The sequence below is a fragment of the Kogia breviceps genome, chromosome 1 (genome assembly GCF_026419965.1).
Source record: "Kogia breviceps isolate mKogBre1 chromosome 1, mKogBre1 haplotype 1, whole genome shotgun sequence".
Classification (NCBI taxonomy): domain Eukaryota; kingdom Metazoa; phylum Chordata; class Mammalia; order Artiodactyla; family Physeteridae; genus Kogia; species Kogia breviceps.
Window position 1 is genome coordinate 181,551,741 of NC_081310.1, and position 10,649 is coordinate 181,562,389.

Sequence of the window (10,649 nt, forward strand, 5' to 3'; positions counted from 1 at the left end):
CCCTTGTCCCCCAAGGCATTCATTTGTCCATTCTTTCAGACACTAGCATCTATGATGTCAAGATATCGTACAAGGCCCGGGCTGGCGGGTGAGGGAAGCAAGGCGTAAGTACACAGAAATGAGTCAGATGCGGTTGCTTTGTTACTCAGTTCAGAAAATATTTGTTGAAGAAATGAATGGAGTGGTAATAAGAGATGCTCTCCGTGCCCTCCGGAGTTCTTTCTAGTTCAGGCTCTTCCCCAAGAAGTAAAAAGCACCTCAAGGTGGGAAACTAAAGCCCCCAGGGACGTGGTAACGAGGGGGAGGCTCCTTCTTGCTGAATGGCTGGGAGAAGGAAATGAATCTCCCACGCCTTCCCCTTGACCAGGGGGCCTTCTTTGGGTACCTTCACCCCAACTCCAGCCCCGGAGAGGAGCAGCCAGGCCCTGAACGGCTGGGGCTGTGACTGAAACTCAGGGCTGGTGGGGAGGCCCCTGAGGCTGGCCACGAGCTAGTGAGGAGGCGTTAGCGAGGGGAGGCCGGGGACCTCTACCTGCCCTGCTGGGCCCCGGCGCTGCCCTTCTGTTGTCCCCACCTGTGCAGGAATCAGCTGCAGGGCTGCGGCTGCTCAGCTCCCAGCCTTGAGGTCAGCCTCAGTGGCCGGGCTGTGAATACTGGGTCACTGTGACGACCCCCCCCCCCACCAGACCATCTCTGTTCATCCTGGAGGTTTATGGAGCCCCTGCCACACACAGGCTTCCTGGCAGGCCTGGGGGTAGAGTGAGCGGGAGAGGTGGATAATTACAGAGTCAGCACAGGAGACACTGTGAGTCAAGTGTGGTGACCCGGGCGCCAGCGTGATCTCATTGAGAAACCTGGTCTGGCCACGTGTCAGCTCTTGATTTTGAGGAAGCTGCTCCAACCTCTGTGAGCCTCAGTTTCCTCACTGGGTAATAACGGTGTCAACCCTGTAAGATGATGACGCCGATGAGAGATGTAAAGGTGTAACCCGCAGCTGGTCAATGAACGGTGCGACCGGTGTCCGTTCTCAACCCACCTTGAGAAGACAGAGTGGAATACTTCGGGAGAGGGCAAGAGGCAGCTTTCAAGAAAGCAACGAGATGAAGCAGCGATGCAGCTGGGCGGCAGAGACTGAGACCCTGGGCTCATGGGGACGTGCGGGGGGCACGGTGGCAGAGGGGGCCCCATGGGTCAAGGCATCCGCATGCAGTGTGGCTGGGGCACCGGGGAGTGGAGTGAGATGACGAGGGAAGGGCGGGCCGGAGCCTGCCTTCATCCTGCAGGCAAGTGCGCCTCCGAGGACAAGGACGAGCTTTCGGGAAGGTGGGAGATGGTTTGTTTCCTGGCCATGACACTAAGCAGCACTGAATCACATGATGAGAAAGTCACTCCCTTTTCAATTCTCTTTCAAGCCTTGACTCCATCCAGGGGAAAGTGTCAACTTTTAACACCGAATACCTGTGGTCCTCAAAGGCCTCAAGGTGCCTGCTTTCCACAGGCGACTGTAACCACCAAGAATTCTGTAACATTGTTATGCTTCTGTTCTTATGATTATCTTCTATTTAGAGCAAGTGGCTTCTGCTAACAGGGGTGATATAAATTTTGCTTGTAAAAACCGTTTAAAAAAGCAAGCCATTTAAAGGAAAATACTAAAGAAAGGAGGGTGCAAGGGGAGATGCAGAAAGGGCAAAAATCACCGAGGTTGTACTCCAATGGCCGATCTTCAGGAAATGCTGCTGAAGGCAGTAGGGTGTCACCCAAATTCTGAGCCAGGGAGGGCCAGGTCAAATCTGGACCTTGGAGAGACAACTATGACCGAAGAGAGAGAGGACAGGGCTTGGTCAGCAGAGTCCTGAGCCAATTCAGGTGGAAAATGAGGTGTGTCTGTCCGGGGCAGTGGGCTTCAGAAGGACCAGAGGGGAGACATTCTGGAGGCAGACAGGATGCAGTTTGTGACCTGCTGTGTGGTGACGGAGGGAGAGGCGGCCTCTGTGTCTGTCGTGTGAGCTGTAACCGTGGCTAGGTGAGTGTCTGTCACTCAGATTCAGGGGTTCCTATGACCTCCCATCAGACCAGGAGCTTCTTGGGGGCAATGGTGCCTCCTCCTCTTACCTCTTTTCCAACTGCCCAGAGCCTACAGGGTAGCCTAGCTGCACGGCTCACCAGCTGACAACACAGGAGCTCAGGCCAGGGTGGCCAACCAGCCCTTTTGCCTGCAACTTCGGGGTTCCCCAAGATATGAGGCTTTCAGTGCTAAAACAGGGACAGCTCTGGGCCAACTGTGAAGCGATGGCCACCCCAGCTGGGACGGTCCTCGCAGGGTGGGAGCCCTAGAACCAGATCCCATGGGGCTGGAGCTGCTGGCCTATGGGGCCAAAATGAGATTGTCACACTGCCTGCACGGGCCCGGGCCCCGGTAACCAGCACACGTTTATATGGACAGCACCACCCACCTCAGAGCCGGCCCCCAACCTTCTCGAAAAGGCTCGGTGAGTTTAGTCCTTTTTAAGAAAATATGTTTCACCCTGATTAGAAGCCTCCAGTTCAAGTTTAGATTCAAAGACCCCAAAGATGCCATTTTCCAGGCTTGGGAACTGTTCTCAAAGGGATGTTTCTGACCCTGACACTCAGGGGCCCTCAAGACTGACTCTACCCATCCTCCAAATTCTCTGAAGTGCTCCTGTGTCCAGCCAACATGGCCTGCTCAGCTCCCATGCCTGCCCCCCTCCCTCCCACTCTGTCCTCCCCTCTTCCTGTTCCATTTGCATGGGGGGGCTCCCTTCACACACCTTCCTGTGCTTGAACTCCACCCAAACTTTATGGTTCGGCTCAGGGCACCTCTCCAGGAAGCCTCCACGTAACCTCCAGGCAGAAGACACCCTGGTTTCTTCGATACTCTTCCAAAGCCTTCTCTAACCTGTGGCGGCCAGTCAGGCCCTCCACCTTGGACTGGGCTAAGCTGGAAACCACCAGAGGGAGGGTTCACATTAGATTCATATCTCCTCCCCCGCGACCTCCCTGCCTCCTCAACCTGCAGTCAGGAGTCAGCATACAGAATTAACACATAAACGACCAAACCTATAATGCCTGGTTAGGAGAAATTCCAACTGTCTCTGCACCAGGCACCAGGGGACAGCAAGGGGCGTCTCTGCAGATGCTGGTCCGTTCAGCCAATGTCGCTGAGCCCTCCACGTGGCGGACAAGGTGAACAAGACACTTACCGCCCAGGAAAGGCCGCTTGGTTTGCCTGACAATTCTGTAATGACCACCATGCAGCCCAGGGCCATGGTGGAAGGACAAGGTGCTCTGGGAAGGTGTCACGAAGGTGCAGCCCACCTGGGGTCACAGAGGCTTCCTAGTCAATTGAATTGAGACCTCAGAATAAAGAGCGTGTGGCCGCAGAAGACTGGGACGTCTCCCTGCCGCCATCTCAGAAGAGAAAGCATACAGCTTGGGGGTCAAGGCTCTGTCTCCGCGCCCCCGGCTCCCGGCTGTGGGATCCCCTGCCTCAGTTTCTGCATCAGCACAGCCGGGCTGTTGCGAGGACTTGTGGGGATAATGGCTGGGGAGCACTCAGCACAGCCAAGCTCTCCCCAAACACAGGGGATTACTGTTGTCAGTATGACCCAAACAGCTCACAGGAGGCCAGAGGATTCCAGGCGGCCAGACCTCTGAGCCTGGGCTGAGCTGGACAGTAATCCTGCCTCATGATTAGCCCCGATCTGGAGAGAGGAGAAACAGGGATGCCCTGAGCCTCCCCTGCTGTCAGCGGCCGGCTGCTTGGTCAGACCACAGGAAACTGAAGCAGCAGAGACCAGGAGGCTGGGTGGCGAGTGGCCCAGGGGTGCGAGGGGGAAGGAAGCTGAATGCAGGCAGAGGAAGATGACAACCCAAGGCGTGGCTGAAGACAGGCCAGGACGGGGGAAAGAGACAAAGAACAGACAAGCGTGGGAGAACGCCCTCTCCCCTCCCGCCCGCCCTCCTGAGCTGCTCCAGACCATCAGTGGGACGGATTCCAGGACGGATGCAGCACGCCTCCGCCACTCACAGGCTGCCAGGCCTCTTCAGAGGCAGCTGGGTATTTATTGAAGTCTGTCTGAAAGCCACCCTGTTAGGGGAAGGAGCCAACCACGGACCAGAAACCTCTGAGGTGTGCAAATCCCCACGTCACTTCTCGGCAGGAAGGAGCTGAGGTGGAGCAAGCTGAGGTTAAGGCCGTGGCGCCCAGCCACCCAGGACATCCACTCAGCGCTCAGGGAGGCAGCAAGGGCCACCTGGCTGCTGGGAACGCAGGTCCCTCCTGGCCACGCTGCCCTTCCTGCCGCTTCACAAACACACCAGTCTGGTGGCCACTCCCAGCTTTTGCTTTTACCACGTCCAGAACGCATATTACTGGCTCATCTCAAGTGCCACCTCCTCCAAAGGGCTTCCCCTGACCGACTAATCTGGACCAGCCCACTGCCCACACCACCGTGCTCTCCCCCAGACACCCACGCAGCTCAACTCCTCATCTCTGCAGGTCTTTGTGTCTTTGCTCAGATGTCACCTCCTTCGCAAGGCCTTCCCCACCCCCTATTTTTTTCCCCTATTTAAAATTGTACACCCTCCCCCAGCTCTCGCCCTCCCTCCCCCAGCTTCCCTCTTCTCTGTGTCACAGACTAGATATTTAATTGTTAACTGTCTTTCCCCTCCCACTGGAATGTCAGCTCCAAGAAGACAGGGATTATCGTCAGCTTTGTTCACTGCTGTATCTAGAAAAAGTGCCTGGCACATAGCAGGGGCTCAATAAATGTTTGCTGAGTGAATGAATAAGTGTGTATGAATGTTTAAGAGCAGGGACTCTCTGGTCAGAGTGCCCGGGGTCTCATCCGCGCTCTTCCACTGACTGTGTGACCTTCGACCATTTACTTAACCTCTTTGAGACTCAATTTAATTAATCAGTAAAAGGAGAATAACAACAGTACCTGTCTCACAGGATTACCGGGGTATTAAATATGATCATGCATATAAAGAGGTGAACACTGGAGCGCCTGGGCTCCAGTGAGCACTCAGTACCGTGTGGCTGTCAACACCAGCCCTCACGTGGTAGCATTTCTTGCTTATTTGCTCATGTGCTTATCCTCTGCTTTCTCCACTACAGCATCGGCTCTAGTCTGCCCTGCTCACCACGGTACCCCCAGTGCCTAGCACAGTGTGGGAAGAGAAAATCAGGCCTCCTCTCAAATCAAGAAATGTGGAGCTGCGAGACACAACCACGGCTGGAGTAGGAGCCTCACCGATCTGTTTCTCCAGGGCCGCTGCCTCACAGACGGTGGCCCGGGGCAGGATTCCGGGGTCGGTGAAACTTGTCTGTAGCAGGCAGCTCATGACGAAGAAAAACAGGATGGCAGCAATGATGGGGATGGCGAGGGTCAGCTGGCGGGCCAAAAAGGGACAGCTAGAAAAAGAGAGGGAGAGAGAGAGATGAGCAGACACTCCTCCAAGGGCTGCCTGGGGCTCAGGGCTACAGCAACAGGCAGGCGCTGTCATCCCATCAAACACCACCACGGTCCTGAATAGAGGCAGATGTATGGTCCCTGGATGAGTGCAGCCCCGCACCCGTCCGTGCCTACAGCAGACATCACTAATTGATCCTTGTACTTCCTCCCTGAGCCCCTGGCAGATGTGATCAACAGATCCCAGTACTCAACCCCTGTACTTGGCTGCAGCCTCAGAATCCTTCTAAACACAGAGCTTCAGGCAGCCACCACCAATGAACTGGATTGTCACTTGAGATAAATCATCCAAGACAGTGGTCACTCATTTATTCGGTCTCTCCACAAATATTTACTGAGGCCTTCTCTGTGTTAAAGGCAATGACTTCAACAAGCAGCAGGGATGACGGCAGTGAGTAAGACAAGAGGCCCCCTGCTCCCTCAGTGAGGCTTATGGCCTAGTGAGGAAAACAGACATGTACACAGAGAATTGCCACACAGGGCTTGGCATGTTATAATGGGGAAGGGGAAAGTAGTAGAACAGTTAGGAAAGACTGGATGAAGGAGAGACTTCCTAAGCTAGCACCTAAATGAGTAGGGTCAGCCAGGTAAAGGGTGCAGGGCGAAGAGCACGGTCCAGCCACTGCCACTGTCACCCAAGGGCTGGCATCCAGAGTCAGTTCTATCAGGCCCCCTGACCCTAGTGGGCTCCAACAGCCTGTGCACGGGTCTGACGTTGAGGCCCGCCCATACTATTAACCACCATCCTATGTGGCCTTCCCTCCCAGAGCCAGAGTGGCACCTGATGGGGTGAGGAACTGCTATTTGGGGATGGCTGACCGCTGGGAGGCCTAAATCAGCCAACGTCCCAGGAGCTGGCACAGTCGCAGGAGCAAACCCGTGGGCACCTACACGCTGTTTCTGGAGCCTCCATTGTTGGAGGCTCTGGCTGCCAGAGAGGCCCTTCCCTTGAGGAGCAGAGAATGCCAAAACCAAGGGCTCCAAGTGGGCCACGTTCTGCTGCAAACATCTCAGTGGTCCCCAGGTCTCAGCCTCGAACAGTGTTGCACCCTCTGTGTCACCAACATGACAATTCAACCAGGTCATGTACAACCAGACTTCTTGGGAGATGGAGAAGACTTGCAGAGCCCTGAGAAACACCAAGTCCTGGCCCCTGGTTTTACAGACGGGACTCCAAAGCCCACAGCCAGATCCAAGGTCACCCAGCCAGGCAATGGCAGGACTGGGGTCTCCAAGCCCCCAGCAAATGCTCTGTCCATTTCATTCAACAAATAAACGTATTTGCTATATTGTATTGCAATGTATTTACTGTATTGAGTGCTTACTACATACCAGGCCCTGTTCTAGGCACTGTGAATACAACAGTGAGAATTAATACCTGTTCTCATGGAGAGAGACAGGCAAGAAGCTAACAAGAAGCGTTAAGTGTGGTATGTCAGATAGTGGCAAGTGTTTTGGAGAATAAGTCAGGGTAGAGGGGACAGGAGGGAGGGGGCCAGTTTCCTCTATTACAGGGATGGTCAGAGAAGGACAGGAGAAAGTGAGGGAGTGGGCCAGGAAGCTATCTAAAGGAAAGGTATTCCAAACCATGCAAAGGCCCTGAGGTTGGAGTGCGCAAGGAGGCCAATGTGCCTGGGAGGGAATGCACAGGGGACAGTGGGAGGAGATGGGGACAGAGAAGAAGACACCACGAGGGCTCTGGCTCTTATCCAGAGAGGCAGGGAATATTCAGATCTGACTTGGAATTAAAGGGGGCACTCTGGCTGCTGTGTGGGGTTGGGAAGCAGGGCAGAAGCTGGGAGGCCTGTGCAATAACGCACCAAATCAAACAGCAGAGAAAATCATTCACAGCAAGCAAGGCCCTAGAGCCACGTTTACCTTTCCCCAGAGCCTTGGCAGAGCGTGAGCACCTCTAGCCCTCCAGGCCCTCACCAACAGCGTTCCCATACGCCAGGTCCCTACCGAGGTTCCACCCCAGTCCAGGCCCAGGAGACCTCTCAGCCCAAACCCAAACCCTCCTGCCAACACCACCGGCCCAAGTGAGGAGAAGCAGCAACCAAGATGAGATGATTCACAAGCTCTCCTGGAACCCAGAAGTCCTCGCTTCCTCCCTCTCTGGGGACAAACCTGTCACCAATGAAGATATCCCCCCAGCCCAGAGAAAGTCCTGTTTCTGAACTGACCAAATCCCACACTGCAGGGTCACAGGGGCCGGCCCTGACAAGCACCACTTCCTCCTGCCTCAGCTGCATCCCTGGCTGGGAGAATCTGGTGGAGCCTGAGGGATGCTGGAAAAGGAACATCCAAAACACCCACGTGGGCCGGCCCAGCGGGGTGGATATGAAACTCAGCCCAAGGGCCATGCTGGAGGCTGGGGGCTCCCCAGAGTTTCTGCTTGTTAATGATTCTGGAACTTTTTATCCACCCTGAGTCAGAAAGGAAAGGGTGAAAGGGAGAAGCTAATTGGTAGGAAGTCCTCACCTTGCTTCAAGGGGAAACCCAAGGTTGCAGATACATGATCTGGCAGCTGGAAAGGGCACCTGGGGGCCAGTGTCTTGGTGGAAGCCTTATCATGGCCCTTGGGAAGGATTTTTTGGTGAAGACAAGTAACAGCAGCAGCCAGCTTTAAATGCTTATTACCAGCTAAAAGCTTATGTGCGTGAATTCCTGCCACCCTCGTGACAACCTGAGGAGGGGGTACTATTACACACCCCATTTTGTAGATGAGGAAACTGGGGTTCTGAGTAGTGAAGTGGCTGCCCCGAAGTCACACACTTGGTGCATGGTGGAGCTGATTTGAACCAGCTCTGTTGGCTGCAGAGATGGAGTTTTTAACCACCTGTAAAATTGAGTAAGGCCACAAAGGATGGGTAGAACCAGGAGGGAAAGGTGGGGCTCATGCAGCATGGGTAGGTGTGTGTTTGTGTGTATGTGTGAGTGTGTGTGAAAGGAATCAGGAAGCAGGTGGCTCAAGCTAGAGATCAATGGTAGAGTGGAAAACTTCTGATACAAATATGTGACAGGCATCCCTTCCTCCATCCATGAAATGGAGAACACCGTGTGGGCCAATCCTGAGTCACTGGGGATATGAAGAGGTCAAAAAGCCATGGGGGCAAATATGACCTGTCACACGAAAATCCTCTCGATTCTTGAAAAATAACAAGGCACTGCAACTGTTCCTGCCGTGTAACAGGCCAGAAGGTACTCTGGAGTGTTGGGAAGGGAAAGAAAGCCGGGAGGTGGCGGGCAGGGGCCTGGGAGATGTCTGGGGGGACCAGAGGAGGAGGAGAGAAGGGCAGGAAGCTCTGGAGAAACTAAGGAAGGTGTTGGAGAGAAAAGGGGAGGTCTGAGAGGCCCAAAGATATTTGAGGGCCTAGGGTGAGAACGACTGAAGGGAAAGCAAGGGGGGAGGGTCTGAGAGTAGAGAGATGCCTAGGCGACCCTAGAGGGACCCTGGAGGGAACGGGGAAGATGGCCGGGAAATCTGAGGTGGTATACAGTCAAAGGACAAGGAAGAAATTCAGAAGTTGTCTGGAAAGGATATAAAGAAAAGATGCCTCAAGGGGTCAGAAAGAAGCTGGGAACAAGAGATGGTCCAGGGGATAGGTGAGGAGAGGGGATCTATCCAAGGAGCTGGGGAGGCCTGGGGCAGATTCTGAGAGGGCAGAGAGGATAGGGGTCTTGGAGGGACATGGGAGGGCAGTGATCCTGGCAGAGGTTGGCAAAGGCAGGGTGCCAGGGAACGATGGGGGTGCTAGGGAGGGACCAGAAGGGATGGGGTGGCTGGCAGGGATGGAGGGGACCAGCTTAGATGGTGATCCAAATTGTCAAGGAAGGATGGCGAGTCTGGGAGGGGACCAGAAAGGACAGGTGGGAGATAAGCAAGGAGACTGGAGAGGCCTGAGGGCAGATTCTGAGAGGCACCAGGAGGCCAAGGAGAAGCTGGGAAGGAAGGGTGCCTGGCAGGTGCTGGGAAGGGTGGAGGGCCCAGGAGGTGGGAGAGGACGGGGTGCCCAGCAGGGGACCAGAGGGGCTGGAGTGTCCATCAAGGGCTGGGGAAGGTGGGGTGAGCGGCAGGCGGCAAAGGGGATCGGAGGGGATGGGGCGCCTCAGGGGGCGGGGACGCCGCCGAACTCACTCGAAGACGAAGAAGAGGGCGGTGGTGGTGAGGATGAGCAGCAGCGTGAGGGCGAAGACGCCGCCGTGGCCGGATAGCATAAGGCGGCCGCCGCAGTAGAAGCGGTTGCGGCCCGGGAACACTTCCCACTTGCGCCGCGGGCGGCGGCCGATGCTCCCGCTGCCGCTGCCGCTGCCGCTGCTGCTCCAGCGCGGCGCGGCTGCGGGCGGCGGGGGCCCGGGGCCCGGGCCGGGGGGTGCGGCGGGGCCGGGGCGGCGCGCCCCGGGGGAGGTGGGCGGCGGAGCGGCCCCAGGGCTGATCTGCTGGTATTCGCAGTCCTTCATGCGGTCGGCCGCGGACCTCGGCTCTGCACCCCGCGGGCCAGCCGGGCCGCACCAGGACCGGGGCGGAGCAGAGGAGCTGCTATCGGTGGCAGCGCTGGCGGCGGCGGCGGCGCGCGGCGCTCGCTCGCAGGGGGCGGCCCCATTGCCGCCCCGCCCCGCCCCGCGCGGCCTCCCGCCGCAGCGCCCCCTCCGCCTGGGCCTGGGATGGCGCTCGGGCCCCGCGGCCCGGTCCTGACCCACTGCAGGGCCCCAACCAATCCCCTGCCACCCCGATCCCTGCTGCAAAATGACGGGGCAGCAGAGGCGCGCTCCAGGACTCTTTCTGTTCTTTTGCAATCAAACCATTTGTTGGGCGTCCACTGTATTCCGGGCGCCGTGCCGAGCGCCGAGATTTGAGAGGTAGGCTTCGTGATCTACTTCTGGCAATCTGTATTTCCAGGGCCAGGCTTCACCCATCTCTGATGACCTACTGGACAGGCATTTTAGGGGGCCAGCAGGGGTGGGGATGGGGACACAATCTGCTTTGAAAGTCAGGGGCCTGTTAATTACTGTGTTGAAGTTCAAAGTGTCCAAGGGGTATGTGTGGCACATCCTCTGTCCTCCCTCACCCAGCTCTGTGACCTGGACCCAGACCCAGGTTTCCTATCACCTAATGCAAGGTTGATGCCACAGGGCCCCAGTGTTTTTTTTGTT

At 56.4% G+C, this 10,649-nt stretch overlaps 1 protein-coding gene across 1 annotated transcript in view; it reads right to left on the bottom strand.

Moving 5' to 3' along the window:
• The window catches only part of ZDHHC18 (zinc finger DHHC-type palmitoyltransferase 18), a 24,089-nt gene extending 14,040 nt beyond the window's left edge, over positions 1-10,049 (bottom strand). Inside the window, exons 1-2 of the mRNA XM_059070749.2 lie at positions 9,634-10,049; positions 5,277-5,437 (exon numbers count right to left, since the gene is read on the bottom strand). Coding sequence (XP_058926732.1) covers positions 5,277-5,437; positions 9,634-9,956 — 484 coding nt within the window. The 5' untranslated portion in view covers positions 9,957-10,049. The remainder of the gene's footprint in view (positions 1-5,276; positions 5,438-9,633) is intronic.
• Between the last annotated feature and the right edge of the window lie 600 nt (positions 10,050-10,649).